General features: G+C 41.4%; 1 protein-coding gene across 10 annotated transcripts in view; it reads left to right on the forward strand.

Moving 5' to 3' along the window:
• Positions 1-18,749, forward strand: part of TARBP1 (TAR (HIV-1) RNA binding protein 1) — a 65,936-nt gene that overhangs the window by 38,841 nt on the left and 8,346 nt on the right. For 2 of the 10 annotated variants that reach the window (XM_013975535.2, XM_018042438.1), the window contains 12 exons: positions 287-448; positions 4,685-4,872; positions 5,301-5,538; positions 5,644-5,832; positions 7,187-7,368; positions 7,831-7,902; positions 9,178-9,298; positions 9,979-10,089; positions 10,745-10,894; positions 12,686-12,772; positions 15,389-15,585; positions 17,255-17,336. In XM_013975535.2, coding sequence (XP_013830989.2) covers positions 287-448; positions 4,685-4,872; positions 5,301-5,538; positions 5,644-5,832; positions 7,187-7,368; positions 7,831-7,902; positions 9,178-9,298; positions 9,979-10,089; positions 10,745-10,894; positions 12,686-12,772; positions 15,389-15,585; positions 17,255-17,336 — 1,779 coding nt within the window. Of the gene's footprint in view, positions 1-286; positions 449-4,684; positions 4,873-5,300; positions 5,539-5,643; positions 5,833-7,186; positions 7,369-7,830; positions 7,903-9,177; positions 9,299-9,978; positions 10,090-10,744; positions 10,895-12,685; positions 12,773-15,388; positions 15,586-17,168; positions 18,327-18,749 lie in introns of those variants that run through there. The other 8 variants (XR_001917413.1, XR_001917411.1, XR_001917412.1 and 5 more) reach the window with 8 other exon arrangements.

Below are 18,749 nucleotides of genomic sequence, written 5' to 3' on the forward strand. Positions count from 1 at the left end.
TCATAATCAAGGTGGGGAGCCAGCTGCGTGCTGAGTGAGTCGTGATGTGTGCTGTAACTGTGCTGAACGCAGAGTCACTGTCTAAGCACAGGGAGGATGTGCTCAGCTCTGCCTGGGGAGTTGATGGAAGGCTTCTTGGAGGAGATGATTTCTCCCCTCTTCAGTGTCATCTTTCTGTACTTTTAGATAAACTTAATAAACTGATAAACTTTTAGATAAACTGAACTCTCCTGGTTTTGTGAAAATCGTGGACCCTGCTTGTTAAGTGTTTTATTGTGTGTCTTAGGTTTCAGATCTGGATCGTTGCCATTTGTACCTGATGGTGTTAACTGAGCTTATAAATCTCCACTTGAATGTTGGGTGGAAAAGAGGCAACCCTATTTGGAGAGTTATTTCTCCTTTGAAAAATGCATCCATTCGGCATCTTCAGGAGATGGACCATGGACAGGTAATCCTCTTTGCTTCAAGGCTTATAGTTATGTTGAATAAGGCATGCATGGAATACATATTTGACTATTAGACAATATTTTGATACACAAAAAGCATCTGCCAAAATTTAATTTTGAAAATAATACCCTTTGTTCATAATATTTGATGAAGATTGAGACTCCTGTCATAATCTATAACATTATATTATAATAATAGAACAACTCTTGTCATAATAGGTATATAGCAAAGATATGGTGTTCAGTTCAGTCGCTCAGTTGTGTCCGACTTTTTGCAACCCCGTGAACTGCAGCACGCCAGGCCTCCCTGTCCATCACCAACTCCCAGAGTCCACCCAAACCCATGTCCATTGAGTCGGTGATGCCATCCAACCATCTCATCCTCTGTTGTCCCCTTCTCCTGCCCTCAGTCTTTCCCAGCTCAGGGTCTTTTCCAATGAGTCAGCTCTTCGCATCAGGTGGCCAAAGTATTGGAGTTTCAGCTTCAGCATCAGTCCTTCCAATGAACACCCAGGACTGATCTCTTTTAGGATGGACTGGTTGGATCTCCTTGCAGTCCAAGGAACTCTCAAGAGTCTTCTCCAACACCACAGTTCAGAAGCATCAATTCTTCTGCGTTCAGCTTTCTTTATAGTCCAACTCTCACATCCATACATGACTACTGGAAAAACCATAGTCTTGACTAGATGGACCTTTGTTGGCAAAGTAATGTCTCTGCTTTTGAATATGCTGTCTAGGTTGGTCATAACTTCCCTTCCAAGGAGTAAGCGTCTTTTAATTTCATGGCTGCAGTCACCATCTGCAGTGATTTTGGAGCCCAGAAAAATAGTCTCTCACTGTTTCCATTGTTTCCCCATCTATTTGCCATGAAGTGACTTCAGTCAGTCTTAAAATCATTTAGATACAGAGAGTGGATTTTCACTAGGTCTTTTACCCAGGCACCCGTCAGGGACACTTTAAGGTGTCCAAATTCAGCAGTGTGGTGTCGGAGCCTCCATACCCTGCCTTCTGCCTCACTTTCTAGCCTGGTCGGGCATAGCCTCTCCCTTCCTTCCCGCAGGACACCTGTGCTGCACTCCTGCCGGGCCACCGCACGGGGCTTCCCAGATCACAGGCACACGCCGCACCCTGCCTCATCTAGGCCTCCCCTCTGTTTGGTCCTTCCACTGAGAATGCCGTCCCTTCAACATACGCTTGCCAGTAGCTGGTCCATCCTTAATGTCCCAGCTCAAATTACATTTTCTCTTAAAGGCCTTGGATTGGTGTCTCATTCATGTCCCAGCTCAAATTACATGTTCTCTTAAAGGCCTAGGATTGGTGTCTCATTCTTTCCTTCATTTACCTATTGCTTTTTATGCCTTCATTTTTGTACTTATTTCCATTTTACTTTTTTTTGGAATAATTTATATGTGTATGTCTTCTCCATTAGATTTTAGTACCTAGAGGTATTTCTTAACATGATATAATAAGATGTAGTGGTTATGAGCACAGGCTTTAGAATTAGACTTCCTGGTTACGAATCCTGGCTTTATCCTTACTGGCTGTGTGGCCTTGGGGAACTTACTTAACCTCTCCGTGCTTCATCTACTGCATCTGCGAAATGAGGGTTATAGGGTTGATGTGAAAGTTAAAGCTAGCTCATCAATGGTAAACCTTTAGAACAGTACCTGGCACGTGGAAAGTCATCAATAAATGTTAGCTCTTTGCAATTAACACATGGTAAGAGTTTTTTAAAGTTGAGCTGAGTCATAATCCAGTCTGGGCTGCTAATTAAAATAGCTCCTTAATTCCATTAATAATCTAATTTTTGAAGTAGTTTTCAAGAAGTGTCCTAGAAGAAGATTATAAGTAGGACTGATTAATCCTTCAGTATCCTATCTACTGCATATTAGCGTAATGAAGGGACATTGTGAGTTCTGAGTGTGGACCAGAACCATGAACCAGACCTCAGTGATTTTTTACAGATGAGCTTGCTTTCTTTAGTGATTCACTGAATTACGTGAAGGTTAACAGGGACCATATTATGCAACTCAAAAGTAACCCTGCATTTTATCTCCTGTACTGGCGGTGTTGCTGAGTAAAATTGATCTGTAGAGATACTCAGTTTGCTTTGGGGGTGGCAGGGGCAGGTGTGGGATGGAATAAGTACTAGAGGGTTCCTTTCTGTAGAGGTGTTAGTGGTGGACAGTCCTGGGGAGAACAGCTTCGATTTCTCACAGAACCTGTCCAGGTTCTTGCCTGCACTTCTGGTTAGAGATTGATTTCTCTCTGTATGTACAAAGCTAGGCTGTCTTGGTCTCCTTCCTTTGTGCTCCTACCTGTAGAGTTCCAAGCGCTTTATGTGAAATAACCAGTTTATTTAATTTTCACAATAATTCTGTGAAGTAGATTCTGTTACTGTCGCCATTGTACAGCAGAGTGAACCAAGGTGAGGTGTGTGTCCACAGTCAGCTGGGGGAAGTGCACAGTCAGGGGTCAGACCTAGGCTGTGCGGTTCACGAGTCCAGCTCTTACCGTAACTGCTGTGCTGCGTCACCTGGCCTAAAGCAGGATACAGCTGACTGAAGGATGTGCATACGATGTGCAAGGAGCCTTGTTTTTTCCTTTTTAAATGAATGAATCTCTCGTTTGTTTTTTTGGCGGCACCAGGTGGCATGCAGGTTCTTAGTTCCCTGTGCCCTCTACAGTGGGAGTGCAGAATCTTAACTGCTGTACAGCCGGGGAAGTCCCCCGACCTTTTGTTTTTAATTCTAGTTCAGCCAAACAGTTGAAATAAGACTCACTCATAGGAAAGTTGTATCCAAATTGTCTTTTAGTGAATTACTGAATTGTTGTTGTTGTTCAGTCACTAAGTTGTGTCTGACTCTTTGTGACGCCATGAACTGCAGCACACCAGGCTTCCTGTCCTTCACTGTCTCCCTGACTTTGCTCAAACTCATGTCCATTGAGTCAGTGATGCCATCCAACCATCTCATCCTCTGTCGCCCCCTTCTCCTCTTGCCTTCAGTCTTTCTCAGCATCAGGGTCTTTTCCAGTGAGTCAGCTCTTCGCATCAGGGGGCCAAAATATTAGAGCTTCAGCTTCAGCATTGGTCCTTTCAGTGAATATTCAGGGTTAATTTCCTTTAGACTGGTTTGATCTTGCTGTCCAAGGGACTCTCAAGAGTCTTCTCCAGCACTATAATTCAAAAGCATCAGTTCTTGGGCACTCAACCTTCTTTATGATCCAACCCTCACCTCTGTATATGACTACTGGAAAAATCATAGCTTTGACTGTATGGACCTTTGTTAGCAAAGTGGTGTCTCTGCTTTTTAATGTGCTGCCTAGGTTTGTCATAGCTTTCCTTCCAAAGAGCAAGTGTCTTCATTTTGTGGCTGCAGACACTGACCACAATGATTTTGGAGCCCAAGAAAATAAAATCTGTCATTGTTTCCACTTTTTTCCCATCTGTTTGCCATGAAGTGACGGGGCTGGATGTCATGATTTTCATTTTTTGAACGTTTGATTTTAAGCCCGCTTTTTCACCCTCCTCTTTCACCTTTTTCTAGAAGCTCTTTAGTTTCTCTTCACTTTCTGCCATTAAAGTGATATCATCTGCATATCTGAGGTTATTGATATTTCCCCCTGCAATCTTGATTCCAGCTTGTGACTCATCCAGCCTGGCATTTTGAATTATGTACTCTGCATTTTAAGTTAAATAAACAGGATAACACTATACAGCCTTGAGGTACTCCTTTTCCAATTTTGACCCAGTCTGTTGTTCCATGTCTGGTTCTAATTGTTGATTCTTGTCCTGTATACAGGCTTCTTGGGAGACAGGAAAGGTGGTCTGGTATTCCCATCTCTTAAAGAATTTTCCAGTTTGTTGTGATCCACATAGTCAAAGGCTTTAGCATAGTCATTGAAGCAGAAGTAGATGTTTTTCTGGAATTCCCTTGTTTTTTCTGTAATCCAGCAGATGTTGGTCATTTGATCTCTTGATTCCTCTGCCTTTTCTAAATCCAGCTTGGATATCTGGAAGTTCTCGGTTCACACACTGCTGAATTTTTATCACCACTTTGTTTGTTCACCACCAGTTTGTACAGAAATGGTACAACCAAGCGACGTATGTTGGATTTCCTTTTTTTTCCTCTGATATTCAGCAGCAGGCACCAAGCAGAAAAGGTGGGCACGAGATTCCGGCAGACTGGAGTTCACGTCCTTACTGGTTACAGAAGGTTGTCCTGTTTCCTCCCCAGGAGCCCACACTGGGCAGACAGATGCAGAGAGCCGCCAGCATGGCTGCGTTGGCCATGGTGTGTGAGGTCCTCAGCCAGAAGCCAGAGCTACAGCCGGACTCTCTGGATGCAGGTCCCCCAGAAATGTTCATCTCATCACTCCAGCTCAATCAGACTCTGCAGAAGCCCCACACGGAGGGGGAGAGCAGGTGCGTTCACCACTTGGAGAGCAGCATGTACACGAAAGGCTTCTTTTAGCTAATGTTTAAAAATCCACTTTTGTCTCAGTCATTGAGGTAATTAGTGGTCACTCACCGTTAAAGAATTATTTAAGCTTTGAGAACAGGCTTCATTCAGATGATAATATATTATCACATTATTTATCTCTATTACTGGAAACCCATTAACTTTTCTGCATTTAGTTTTCAGTGAGTCATTTAAAGTGAGTGAAAACACCTGCTTTCAGAGTAGTTAGGAAATTGAGTTTTCTGCGGTTTCCTTGTTTTTGCTAGACAGAATAATTTAATAATGACTGTTTAACTTCTCCCCTTGTAAGGATAGTGTGCTACTACATGCAAAAGAAATTGAGACAGACCTAAGGAAGGATGGGGTTTGTGACTTAACTTTTTTGTCTCAGTTTTTTTGAAGAGTCATCATCTTCCCAAGGATGGGGGAAAATAGTTGCACAATATATTCACGATCAGTGGGTCTGCCTCTCTTTCTTGTTGAGAAAATGTGACACCCTTACACCAGCCTCAGGGGGTGAAGTTCCGGTGGCAGTACGGACTTTGCAGTCTGCACTAGAAGCCCTCACAGTTCTTCCTTCCGAGCAAGTCTTACCTGTGCTCCACTGTATGAAAATTTTGGTTCCCAAGGTAAGACGTAGTGAGGCATAAATTGAAGAATAACCATAGGAACAGACATCAGTTTCTGAAATTGTGATAATCATGTGTTTCTTTCTTTCTATTTTCCCCTACCAGCTTCTGACCACCTCTGAATCACTCTGCATAGAATCTTTTGACATGGCATGGAAAATCATAGCCTCTTTAAGCAACACTCAGCTGATATTCTGGTCTAATTTTAAAGCTTTTGTTCAGTTTGTTTTTGATCCCAAAGTTCTTACCATCGCTGCGAAAATCAAGGGCCAGGCATATTTCAAAATAAAAGAGGTAACTTTTAAAAAATTGAGATGAAAATGCCCATAAGATTTAGCATCTTAACCATTTTTAGGTGTCCTGTTTTTCAGTTGTGTTAACTTTATTTACATAGCTATGACAGATCCCGAGAACTTTTTCATCTTGTGGAACTGAATCTCTGTCCCCGGTAAACATCCCCCCCTTCCATCCCTCCCCTCACGCCCCTGGCAAGCCACCATTCTACTTTTGGTTTCTGTGAATCTAATTACTTTGGAGAAAAGAGGGAACTTTTTGTTTTCATTTTAATTTGTGTAGCTTGTAGCACATGAGGAAGAGGAGAGGTATATTTGTAACTCCATATTAGTGTGCTGTTATTTTTTCATTCAGTCAGTAAATATTTTGAACCTCTTTTAGTGTCATAAGTAAGAACAAGAAAATCTGTTCGATATAAAGCAGTAGGCGCAAAATGGTAGCCCATGAACCATATCTGCCTTCCAAATTTGGTTCATCTAATCAAATTAAAAATTTTTTAATAGTTGCCAGCTTTTAAGAATTGGGAAATTTGCACAAAAATCTCTATTTCTTCTTCTCTTGGAAAATTGCATGACTGGCCAGCTCTGGTCATTTCTACATGAGAGCAGCGGCTGGGTGCTGCCTAGTCCTTGACTCAGGTGGGCACGCCCTTTCTGCTGCTTCACTCCAACCACGGCTTGATTTCTTCTGGATCCTGAGGGCAAATTCAGGTGCCATTTGTCAGTGCATCTGTGCCATTGCTTTTCTCGTACAAAGAAATATTTCTTTGAATATAACCTTATTGAAAGGTCTTTCTGGTTTCTGGAGCCATTTGTGTTTACAGTCACTGGTGCGCAGGAGGGGACATAAGGCAGTGGGACTGCATCATGCCTGGGCTGCACGTGCACTCCCGATCCGAAGGGGGCGATGGAAGATAAGTCTGTATGTCGCCCTGCCGTCACTGCGCTGCCTCCGTCCTTTGTTGCCGCACAGCACACACTTAGAGATGGTGGCTTCTTTTGCTTTGGGGAAAGGGAAGCCTCTGGCAAGTGTAAAGAAAACTGAACATGTCAAGGATGAGGTGTTTTTTCTGCCTTTGATTCTATTCACTTTGGACAGTTGTTCCTCTGGGAAAGTTCTGAGTGAAATCAGTATCAATAACATTTATTTTTAGTATTAAGAAATGAAAAATTAGCAGTCCGTGATTGGTTTTCATCTTTCAAACGATAAAAGAGTTTTTAATTTTATAGACTATTTATGGTTATGTTGAAGCTATCATTTGGAAGCCATTCAAGTAACAAGTTTTGGCAACACAGATTAAAAAGAAAAAACTCGATTGATCAAATGATAAAGTAACTGTTGTATTTCATTACAGATTATGTACAGGATAATTGAAATGTCTGCTATAAAAACTGGAGTCTTCAATATCCTGATAAGTTATTGCTGCAGATCTTGGGTAGTTTCTGCTTCCAATGTGTCTTTATCAATTGCTAAAAATTACAGTGAACTTGTCCTTGAGGCATGTATATTTGGAACTGTGTTTCGGCGTGATCAAAGGTAAAAGATGCCATTATTGCAGCCTCTCATAATTTTTTATATTAAGTATCTATTTGGGTAGAATTGTGCCTTTATATTAGCGGAGAAGGCAATGGCACCCCGCTCCAGTACTCTTGTCTGGGAAATCTCATGGACGGAGGAGCCTGGTGGGCTGCAGTCCACAGGGTCGCTAAGATTCAGACACGACTGAGCGACTTCACTTTCACGTTTCACTTTCATGCATTGAAGGAAATGGCAACCCACTCCAGTGTTCTTGCCTGGAGAATCCCAGGAACGGGGGAGCCTGGTGGGCTGCCATCTCTGGGGTCTCACAGGGTCAGACACGACTGAAGCGACTTAGCAGCAGCAGCAGTGCCTTTATATTAAGACTTTCAATTAGAAAAATATTACTTAACTTTTTATTTGGGACTTTAATTTTTTTCCTCTAAAACTTGTTCTTTGTTGCATGTTTTTTATGGAAAGACTTATTCAGGATGTACAGACGTTCATAGAAAATCTTGGACATGAGTGCGCAGCAAATGTTGTTATTGAAAAGTAAGTGTGGTGGGTCTTCTATATCTTGATACAAATGGAATATTCAAAATATAACACATGAGAGATATTCTGTGTAAGATATTGCGTGAACCTTCACAATTGTTAGAAATTATATTCCCTTGCTAATATATTTTCTTCAGATCTGTCACTGTTTACTGAAATTCGATAAACTTAAAAAGTAGTGCAGAAGTCCGGCATAAATAAGGAAATAACTATGGGAAGCATCCAGTCCCTATTCCTCTTTCCTGGGTGGAGGACTGATCATCAGAGCACAAGTTTATTCCTTTTTTGGTTAAAAATCACTATTCACCAATCCCTATGCTCACGCAAAAACAAAACTAGTTGAAATAGACTCTAAAGTTTTGATGTCTGGGATAAACCTCTGATTGATCTACTGCTAAAATCATTGAGGTTTTTAAAAGTTTTTATTCTCTCACATAATTTTCAAAACTTTGTGTGTATAGGTGTTTATAAATAGTATTGTCATGAGTTTAGAGTTTAGGACAATAAATGATGATTGTGTCTAGTTACCAAAAGTTAATTATTCTGAGAGTCATACTTGTGTTTTAAACCATCTGCCACTCTTCATTAAATATATACATTTGTCTTTGCTCATTGTCTTAATTAATTTTTTGTTTTCTTGGCTGCTATAGTATGACAATAAGTAAAAATTTTCAGTTGATGGTTCCAAAATATTTTGATTTCTACTAGACAGACGTAGTTAATTTAAAATAACACTGGTTCACATTATAACAGTTTTAATGGACTTGGAAATGCGTACTAACGATTTCAGTGAATTTATCTTTCCACACTGGATACTGAAAACGCTGGGCTGCTCAGCACACAGCGTTTCCTGAGTTTGCCGTTCACTTAGAGACACGCATTCACAGTGCCCAGTGAGAAGAGCGTGCTGCCGATGTGTATTCTGGCCTCTGGGCAGGAGGCGTCTGTGGTCCTCCAGGAGCCGTGTCATGAGCTGTGATCTCGTTTGTCCACACACAGATAAGATATTATTGACTCAGTATCACTGTGTGCATTGTTTTACCAAAAGTCTGGGTAAATTTGGGTTCTTCCAGACTTTTTGTACAGGCGCTCCTGTTGATGTATTTTATCTTCCACTGTCTATCCTAAATTTAAATTTATCCTGAGTGTTTATCCTAAATTGTCATTAAATATGAAGCTAGTTAAGATTTTGTATTTCAAAACTAACATCTTACATGTTTTTTTTTTATTTTGAAGATGTATTAACATCATCTATCATTTTTTGTATTTTAGTACCAAAAGAGAAGACCATTATGTGAGAATTTGTGCCGTCAAATTCCTGTGTTTATTAGATGGCTCAAATATGTCTCATAAGTTGTTTATGGAAGATCTTGCGATCAAGCTATTGGACAAAGTAAATATGCTTTATTTCAGCTTAAAGCATCTTAACTTGCTTAAAGCACTGGCAGTGCCGTAACAAAAGTAAACGTAGCGTTTGACTGAGTTTAGACGAAACGGACCATTAAGGCAGGAGAGAGCTCTGATAACCCAGAAGGGCTTGGCGCTGCAGCTCTCCTGCAGGTCCCATTTTTCCAGACGTACGTAGTCAAGGGGCTGGAGAATCCCATGGACAGAAGAGCCTGGCGGGCTGCAGTCCCTGGGGTCGCAAAGAGCCGGACATGACTGAGCAGCTAACACTTTGACTCTCAGTGTACGGCTAACATCTCAGTCTCCTCTCGCCCACGTGACCCCTCACCTCCTCTAACGGGGCACGAGGAGAGAGAAGGACATTTCCAAGTACTTTCATATTAAGCACAGGCGTATGGTTCCTTTCCTAATTTTAAAAGAAGATAAGTTTAAAAAACAAAAGCAGGTAAATGCATTGTTCTGAAAGGAAACTTTAAAAAATGTCGTAAGAAAAAATAAACAGTGTCATAAGGAAGTGTCTTTTTTATCCTTCTACCTTTCAAATAATAGGCTCCTTTGCCCAGTTTATACCTTTTAAACTTGAAGTTGTCATTGATTTTGTTTTCATTACTCACAAATTCAGTAGATACTTTAACATTGACCCCTCCCTCCCTCCTTCCCTCCCAGGATGAGTTGGTGTCCAAATCGAGAACTCGATACTATGTGAACTCTCAACAACACAGGGTGAAAAACCGAATATGGCAGATTCTGCTTGTACTTTTCCCCAAATTTGATCAGGTATAATGTTAATTATATTTGTACCTTTAAGCATAATGTTTTCATATGGAAGCTGTTACATGCTTCTTTAAAACTGAGAAGTAAGCTGTTTAAATATGTATTTCATTTCTTAAAGTTATTCAGAAGTTTAATAGAATATTAAGACAGTTAGGTGTCATGGAAGTAAATTGGAAACTGATTTAAATGGTCCCACGTAACATATTTTTCCATTAGTATTTTATTATAACATTTTAACATATATTTATGCCACAATAAAACTTTAAGCTTTTTTTTTAATAGTGACTGTTTCTTAATTAAAATTAATAGCCATTCACAGTGGTTAGGACTTCAGATTTTCACTGCTATGGCCTGGATTTAATCCCTGTTCAGGGAACTGAGATCCCGCAACCCACGCAGCATGGCCAAAAAAAATATTAATAGCCATTTCCAAGTTGATAAGACACTAGATTTGAATTGTTCCCATCACAAAAAAAGAAATTATTATGTGACATGGTAGAGGCATTAGCTAATGCTGTAGAGGTGATGGTCATATTGCGGTAAATAAATGCATTGCATCAACATTCTGTAAACCTTCACCTTTTTATATGTTAATTATAGCTCAGATTTTTAAATTAATAATGATAACAGTTTAATTTGTCAACTTTATTTTTCTCAGAATTTCTTGAATAAAATTATTGACAAGATTTTCCAGGCTGGCTTCATCAATAATCAGGCATCCATAAAATATTTTATAGAATGGATTATTATACTGATTCTTCATAAATTCCCTCAATTTCTTCCGAAGTTCTGGAACTGCTTTTCTTATGTAAGTAGAGGAATTGTTTTCATGTCTTTTTAATGCAAAGATTTGGGCTATGTTGGGACATTGTTTCACTTTATAGATTTTTTCCGTTGCCCTGCCCCTAATATACTGACATCCTAAATTATGTTTGCAGGATTTGAATTAATTTAGGAGACAGAAAGCTCTGGCATTTATCTTGAGTAGAGCATAACTTTTATTTGAGAGCTTTTCTATTCCAACAAAACAAAGATGGAAAAGGCTTCTGTTATTAAAAAATGTGGGAAATAGGTGCCTTCTATATTTTTATTTACTGAGCAGTGTCTTTGTTTGATCTTAGAGATAAGAACAATGAGTCTCCCTTCTATACACAGTCTCTCCTTAACCAAATGATTTCTCATCTCTTGTTGGTAATGATGCTGAGCTGCTCATTCCCCTCCTGTAACCGCCTATCTACTGTTTTTCCTGGTTATGCCAGGCTGGGTGATTCTGCATATGGTGTCTGCTGGGCTAGGGGCTGCAAATGGCTTCTTCCCCCATGTGTTTTCACTTCACCTGCAGTCGTGGGGCCAGCCGAGGTGCCAGGCACCACTATCTCAACATGTCTCCAGCTAGGAGGCCAGACCTCTCTCTGGTGCACAAAGTTCCAAGAATGAGCATTTCAGGAGGATGCATCCCCGTGTTCTCATGCTCCCTTGGCCTCTGATCACATTCTGCTTTTGGATGGCTCATCAGCCCAGAGCAGATGCATGACCAAGCCCCCAGCCGGGGGAGTCTGGATTAGGGCATGAGTGTGGGGAAGCTTGTTTCACTGGGGACCCCTAGGTGACTGAGTACCCCTCTCATCACCTGAGTACCTTTCCTCCTCATCAGCAGGCTGTTTGTACCGTGCTCCAGCCTGAAATGGTCTTCTTTATCATCTTTGCCTGCATAGCGAAGTTTTCCAGATTGAAGTTCACATGTGCTTTGTGTCTTTTCTTAAAGGAAGCTATCTCCCTGAGTACTTTGGATCTCCTTAGTATGGGTTTTTGTAGCGGAGAAATAGTTCTTGTTATAATGGGAATTTTGATTTATTGTTTGATTGGATTTTACCTTTCTTCCCCATAAGACTCTAATCTCCATGAAGGCAAGAATCTTACCTATTTTTGTTTTCCCCTCTTTCTGCAACAGTTACTGGCCCATGGAAGACATGCAGTAACTACTCCTTACATAAAGGGATTAATCATCAAATCTTCCTCTTGGAGCAGTTTCTGAACTGTAGTGTCTATAGTCTCCAGTCCACCTGGCGTTCGTCAGTTTTTTATTGCTAAAATAATGTGTAATTCCAAATCTCTTACCAAGAAGGTTCCCAAATTCTGGTTTAACACCTTTACAAGCAGTTTTTCCTTGTGACTTTTTAAAGGGCCTGCACAGTATTTAACCTTTGCTGCCCCCCCTCCACTTGGGGACCTTTGCCTCCTCTTTGCCTGTGTCTTTGTCTTCTTCGTTTGCACTTGTTCCCTTTCCTTCCTGCTTCCCAAGCCACACCCCGCCCTTCCGACTCTGCAGTGAGCTCACCCTCACCTCCACCCTTGCTCAATCCTTGGTTGAGTGTCTAGTGCCCTTGTGTCTGCTGAGGGTTGCGCTGTGGGCATTTGGCTCTAGGTCATTCCTGTCCTTTATTTGCTTGTGCTCATCTGTTCCCCCTCTAAGCCGTGGCTGCATCAGAGAGGAGCTGGCCTCTCATCACCAACCCCACGGCATCCAGCCAGGTGCCTTGAGGGACATGGGTTCACTGCAGCTGTGAATGACGGTTTGGTGTATCTGGTATATTTTCAGGGTGAAGAAAACCTTAAAACAAGCATTTGTACATTTTTATCAGTTTTGTCACATTTGGACATCATTACTGAAAATATCCTGGAAAAGGTGAGTATGAATTGTTTATAAGAAGAGCTCAGGCTTGACCATCAAAATAGAATTTATATATCTGTATGAATTTTCTTCATGTGGGGTATTCCTTGTGTGTTTTGCAGCTTCTCTGCTTCCGCCCTCCCGCTAATGACAGATGCACTTTGGCACAGAGGCATACTAAGGTGTGGCCCACATGCACACACACACTGAGGTCTACCTCAGCACATATTAATGGGCAACTTGTAATGATAGGATTCTTAATTTCATATAAGCGTTTGTGTAAAATTATTTAAATAAGACTTCCCTCATTATATGTAACTGTGGAGTTACTTAACACATGCTTGTGCAAAGAAACTTATGGTCAGAGTATTTACAAGCCATTGTGTTCTTGAAGGTTTATATGAAATGCTGTCATTATTCAAAGTGTGAAGGCCAGCTCTTTCATCTTTCTCAGGTTTAGAGCATCTTCCCTAGATAAGTAGAGATCCTAACTAATTCTGGTTCATCACTGTGGCAACTGTGAAGAATTCAGGGAAGCCTGCCAGTAAGATTTAAAGTTGGCTTAAAACTCAATGTTCAGAAAACCAAGATCATGACATCCAGTCCCTACACTTCCTGGCAAATAGATGGGGAAACAGTGCAAACAGTGAGAGACTTCATTTTTGGGCTCCAAAATCACTGCAGACGGTGACTGCCGCCATGAAATTAAAAGACTTGCTCCTTGGAAGGAAAGCTATGACCAACCTAGACCGCACGTTAAAAAGCAGAGACATTACTTTGCCAACAAAGGTCTGTCTTAGTCAAAGCTGTGATCTTTCCAGTGGTCATGTATAGATGTGAGAGTTGGACTATAAAGAAAGCTGAGCGCCGAAGAATTGATGCTTTTGAACTGTGGTGTTGGAGAAGACTCTTGAGAGTCCCTTGGACTGCAAGGAGATCCAACCAGTCCATCCTAAAGATCAGTCCTGAATATTCACTGAACGACTAATGCTGAACCTGAAGTTCCAATACTCTGGCCACCTGATGCGAAGAACTGACTCGTTGGAAAAGACCCTGATGCTTGAAAGATTGAAGGTGGGAGGAGAAGGGGATGACAGAGGATGAGATGGTTGGATGGTATCACTGACTCGATGGACATGAGTTTAAGTAAGCTCCGGGAGTTGGTGATGAACAGCAAAGCCTGCCGTGCTGCAGTCCATGGGGTCCCAAAGAGTCAGACATGACTGAGCAACTGAACTAACTAACTAAGATTTAGAGAATGCACTGCAGAGAATCTGCAGAGAATGCACTGCAGTGTTGTAAACTCTGGGAGGAAATACAGTTGACCCTCAGTCTACACAGGAATTAGGGGCACTGACCCTCTGCCCAGTGGCAAATCAGCATATAGCTTTATAGCCACCATAATACAAGGTTACTCACCTGTATCTGCAGATTCAAAGCTGTAGGAAGCATTTAGTGAAAAAATCCATGTGTAAGTGGACCTGCACAGTTCAGACCCCTGTTGTTCAACAGTCAACTGTCTGAAATAAAAATATTCTGGGAGTAGGTTTCCTAGACTTTTTCAAAGTGTTGTCTTTAAACACAGTAACAGTCAAATTTGTGGTTAACCTTTTTTCATCAATCCTAAACCAGACCTGTCTCCCCAACACATTTTAACCACCATCATAATATCTTAAAATCAATGGTGTGTTACAGTGTCTGGCAACCAGATGGCAGTCATGTGAAAATTTGTGCTAACACCTTCTGGTAAGAGTAAGAATCTCTAACATCGGATACTATCACGTCTTATCTTTCTGCTTTAAATGTGTGCAGGGGAGAGATTTGCTTACAGTCTGTTGAGGGAAATAAGACAGACAAAAAACCGTACTGTTGCCGGGCTGTTAGCCTGGTGCAGCCAGGAGCCATTTAGCAGGAACATTAAGGTAGCTCCTGATACTTTATCAAATGTTTGACTCCATCTGGCTTCTAGGTTACTTCACATCACTTCCTTTGCCATTCAGTATCTGTTGAACTGTGTGGTTTTACAGATTAGGGACTATTATTGTGTAAAATCTCTAGGCTGTGAAGATGGAAAAATCTGTGAATTCACTAAAAAAGACTATAGCAAAGTTTAAGTTATCTTACTATTCTTCTCCTCACTTCTTAATTTTCCTGCCACCAATCAATGTTATGTGTGCCCAAAGTCACCACTACGGAAAACAGAGTGGTTCAGACCAAAGACCAGGGAAAACAGCACTTTGATGGGATAGCTTGCCTTAGAAGTAGTTTCAGGTTCGCCTGAAGTAGAGCTCTTGAAGAATATTTCTCGGTAATAAGTGATGGAGACTGTTTAAATACAGGTTATATTATAGTTAGCCTGAAAGTGCTTTGTTCAGGTTGACCTCGGTGCTGGAGTGTGGGGGAAATGTGTGGCAGCATCATAAATAAGAACTGAGGAGCTGGGAGGATACTTTGCTTCTTGAGGAAAGGGCCATGCCAGTGTATCTCTAACCTGTCTGAGAATGATGATGCAAAACCAGTGAAAGAGAATTACTTGATAGCGTTTTCATCATCTGTAAGCTTGTTTTTGGTCCTACAGTAGAGGGTCAGATGGTCCTGGTTTACATATGAAGAATGATTCTTTCTTTTCAGAAACGAATTCTGAAGCAAGCCCTTATTATCGTGCTGCAGTGGTGCTTCAACCACAATTTTAGCATTCGACTGTATGCGCTAGTCGCTCTTAAGAAAATCTGGAGCGTGTGTAAGGGGTTACGCATTGAAGAACTTGAGGCTTTAACTTCTGTTATTGAATCCAGTCTGAGTCAAGTGGAAAACATGCACGGAGCAGGGTAAGCAGGTCTTGTCCTTTCCCCTGGTCCAGCAGAGCGTGTGGAGAGGTATTGGGGGTGCCCAGCCAAGGAGTCAGGGGTGCCTGGTCCAGCAGAGCGTGTGGAGAGGCATTGGGGGTGCCCAGCCAAGGAGTCAGGGGTGCCTGGTCCAGCAGAGCGTGTGGAGAGGCATTGGGGGTGCCCAGCCAAGGAGTCAGGGGTGCCTGGTCCAGCAGAGCGTGTGGAGAGGCATTGGGGGTGCCCAGCCAAGGAGTCAGGGGTGCCTGGTCCAGCAGAGCATGGGGAGAGGTGTCGGGGGTGCCTGGCCGCAGCAGCTTCTCTTAAGCACATCACAGGCTGCGGTGTGCAGAGCCGGGTCAGGGAGCATTTAAGCTGCTCACTGATGTGCAGTTTAATTACAGTTCTAAGTACTATCAGCTCCATCATTGACATTTTTTCTCCTTTTTTAACTCTTGGTCTTTATCTTGAGATGTCTCTCTTCAGTGCAGCTGAATGTTAGCATCCTCTACTGTCAAAGAACCACCGAGGAGCAGCACGATCTGACTTTAAAGCCATGTGCTTGTCACCCCTCCAGTGTCCCCACTAAAGCTGGGAGCTTTTCCTTTTTCTTTTTTAAAAGAACTTCTTGGTTCCCCAAACAAAATCCTACTCAGATGCTTGATATCAAACAGATAAAACACTGCTGCGGTGGATGGAGTTGGGAGGGGTGCACAGTGCAGAGCAGAACCCAGGGGATGGGAGCTTGGACATGCACTGGGGTGTTGTCCCTTGAAGAGGCTTTGGAAAGCCAAGGGGCAGAGCCAGCAGCTTGTAAGGAGGGGGCTGATCTCTCATCTCAGGTCTCCTGTTTGTTACCCCACTGATATTGAGGCCTGGTCTTCAGTGACAGGAGGGACTGGAACTCAGGGGTGAAGAAGGCACATTGGTGGGAGCAGAGAAGCCGTCTTGAAATTCCTGCTTTAGCTTGGGGTTTGTTGATCATGAATTTAACCCAAAACCTTCTGGTGGCCATGTTTTATAATTTTTTTCCTACCTCTTTGCCTTTTCAGCCTTGTCAGATTTTCGTTTTTTTGCTGTATTGTGTGTGTGCTTGTTAAAGTTAAGAATTTAAACCCTTGCATTATTTTTGTTTGACTTATGAACACTGCTACTGTTTGGCTGCGTGTCATGAATCTTCAGAGTAGAAAAAGTGACCTATGTAATGATTTTCTGTCCTGGAAAAAAAAATTTCAAAGCCTCTATGGCCAGAGGGAGACGTAAGACTCCCAGCCTAGATTTCTTATACAGTTCCCTTTAGGATTCCTTTTCCCCCGGCATGAGAGGTGTACCTGTGGTAGCCGTTATGCAATTTTCCAATCCACTGACCACCATCTCTTTGAGGAACGACAGACCTGGTTTTCATTCTTGTTGAATCATTGTTGTAGGACTGGGAGAGAGGTATTTAATTTCTTTGCTGTTTTTCAGGTTTTATTTCAAAATATCGCATTTAGGATCAGCTGTTAAAAGGCTTTAATCTTGAAGACAGAGGTGTACAAATCTTGGGGCAAAATTCACAGATTTCCTACCCATTCTAAATCCCACAGTGCCTGCTGAAAAGGCCTAACTGGCGGTCACTCTTACCAGAGGCGACTCACTAGTTCCATCCCTCAGACGCGTTTTTACCCCTTAGGAGCGCGAAGAAGAGCTGGCAACGCATCCAGGAGCATTTCTTTTTCACAGCGTTCCACCCGCTGAAGGATTACTGTCTGGAGGTGAGCAGAGAAGAGCACGTGTGAATTTCCTTCCGTGTCTGTAGCCCTGATGCATCCTTATATAATGAGGCTAACTGTCCCTGCAGCACCGCCTTCACGTTGTAAAGTTCTCAGTGTTATTCTGTCGCCGTGTGCAGGCGGCTTGCTCGCGCTTCGCTCTTCAGCAGTGAAAATTGGCTAGTCATCTTCACTTTCTGTTTCTCAGGCAGTGTCTGGCTTGTAAACCCTGGAAGGGGGAATATTTCACTCTGAACAGAAATCTGTTCTGACATTAAAAGGAAATGAGTGAAAACATTTGTGCAGGTGAGATTTGTTGTATGAAGCCCATTGTTATGAAAGATCAAAAAGATCTACTCTTTTAAGTGCATATTTTAGGTTCTGGATGATTGAAATTGTATAGCAAATGATCCATCACCTCACTGATCATAATAGATAATGTACTTATGTAATTTTAAGAACCATAAACGTATTTATTACAGTTAGCATGTGAATTAATTAACAATATAGAGATTATTAAAATTCATGTAAATGATTACTACTTTCTTCCTTTTTCAACTGTAATTATCATGTTTTGCCTTTGATTTTTAACTATGTGACCTAAATTTAAATACACACACACACACACACACACACACACACACGACCTGGGACCTTTCCTCTAAGGAACTTGGAAGTATCAGTAACTTAAGCTACTGTGCATAAGAGTTTTTGTTGTTGCTGTTGGGTTATTTGTGTGTGTGGATTACTAATAAACTGGCCTTTTTAAAAAGAAGTATAGAGATTTGTTTATTGTGAGATATTCATCAAAGAACATTATTGTGTGGTTTCTGTTGCTTCATTGCAAAATTTATTTAGGAGTTTTCAAATATTTTAACATGTTCTGTTCTATGTCCTTTAGCTCCCAGAATGCTTTGTTTGACATCTTTCTGAAGGACTCTTAATAACTCTGTAGTGCTAAGTCAGCCTTTTCTATTCACTTCTCCAGCAGGAGTAAGTCCCTTGCTTCCCCTCTTCCTTCGTCCTGACTTTGACTGCCTCACTCTCATATATTTAATATATTTTATTGTCCATTAATTATATGAACCATAAATGTGTATATGTAAATAAAATAATGGCTCATGAGAACTCTCCTTATACATTTGGAGCTATACTTAGTAGCTACTTAATAAACACTTAGTTGCATCCAAGCCAGTTAAAGTTTGCATGAATATTGAAAACCATATTAATTCTAAAAGCTTTTATGAAGACTTGCACAATGTTATAAGTTTGTTATTTCATTCTTAAATTGCCTATTGTGCTTCTGCTTCTTACGTGCCTTGTCACCTTTGAGGATTTCTGGATCTCACTTTTCTTGTCATAGGTAAGAAAAGGGAAGGAGGATTGTTATGTAATGAATGAATAACTGCTGTTTAC

The sequence above is a fragment of the Capra hircus genome, chromosome 28 (assembly GCF_001704415.2).
Source record: "Capra hircus breed San Clemente chromosome 28, ASM170441v1, whole genome shotgun sequence".
In the NCBI taxonomy this organism is placed as follows: Eukaryota; Metazoa; Chordata; class Mammalia; order Artiodactyla; family Bovidae; genus Capra; species Capra hircus.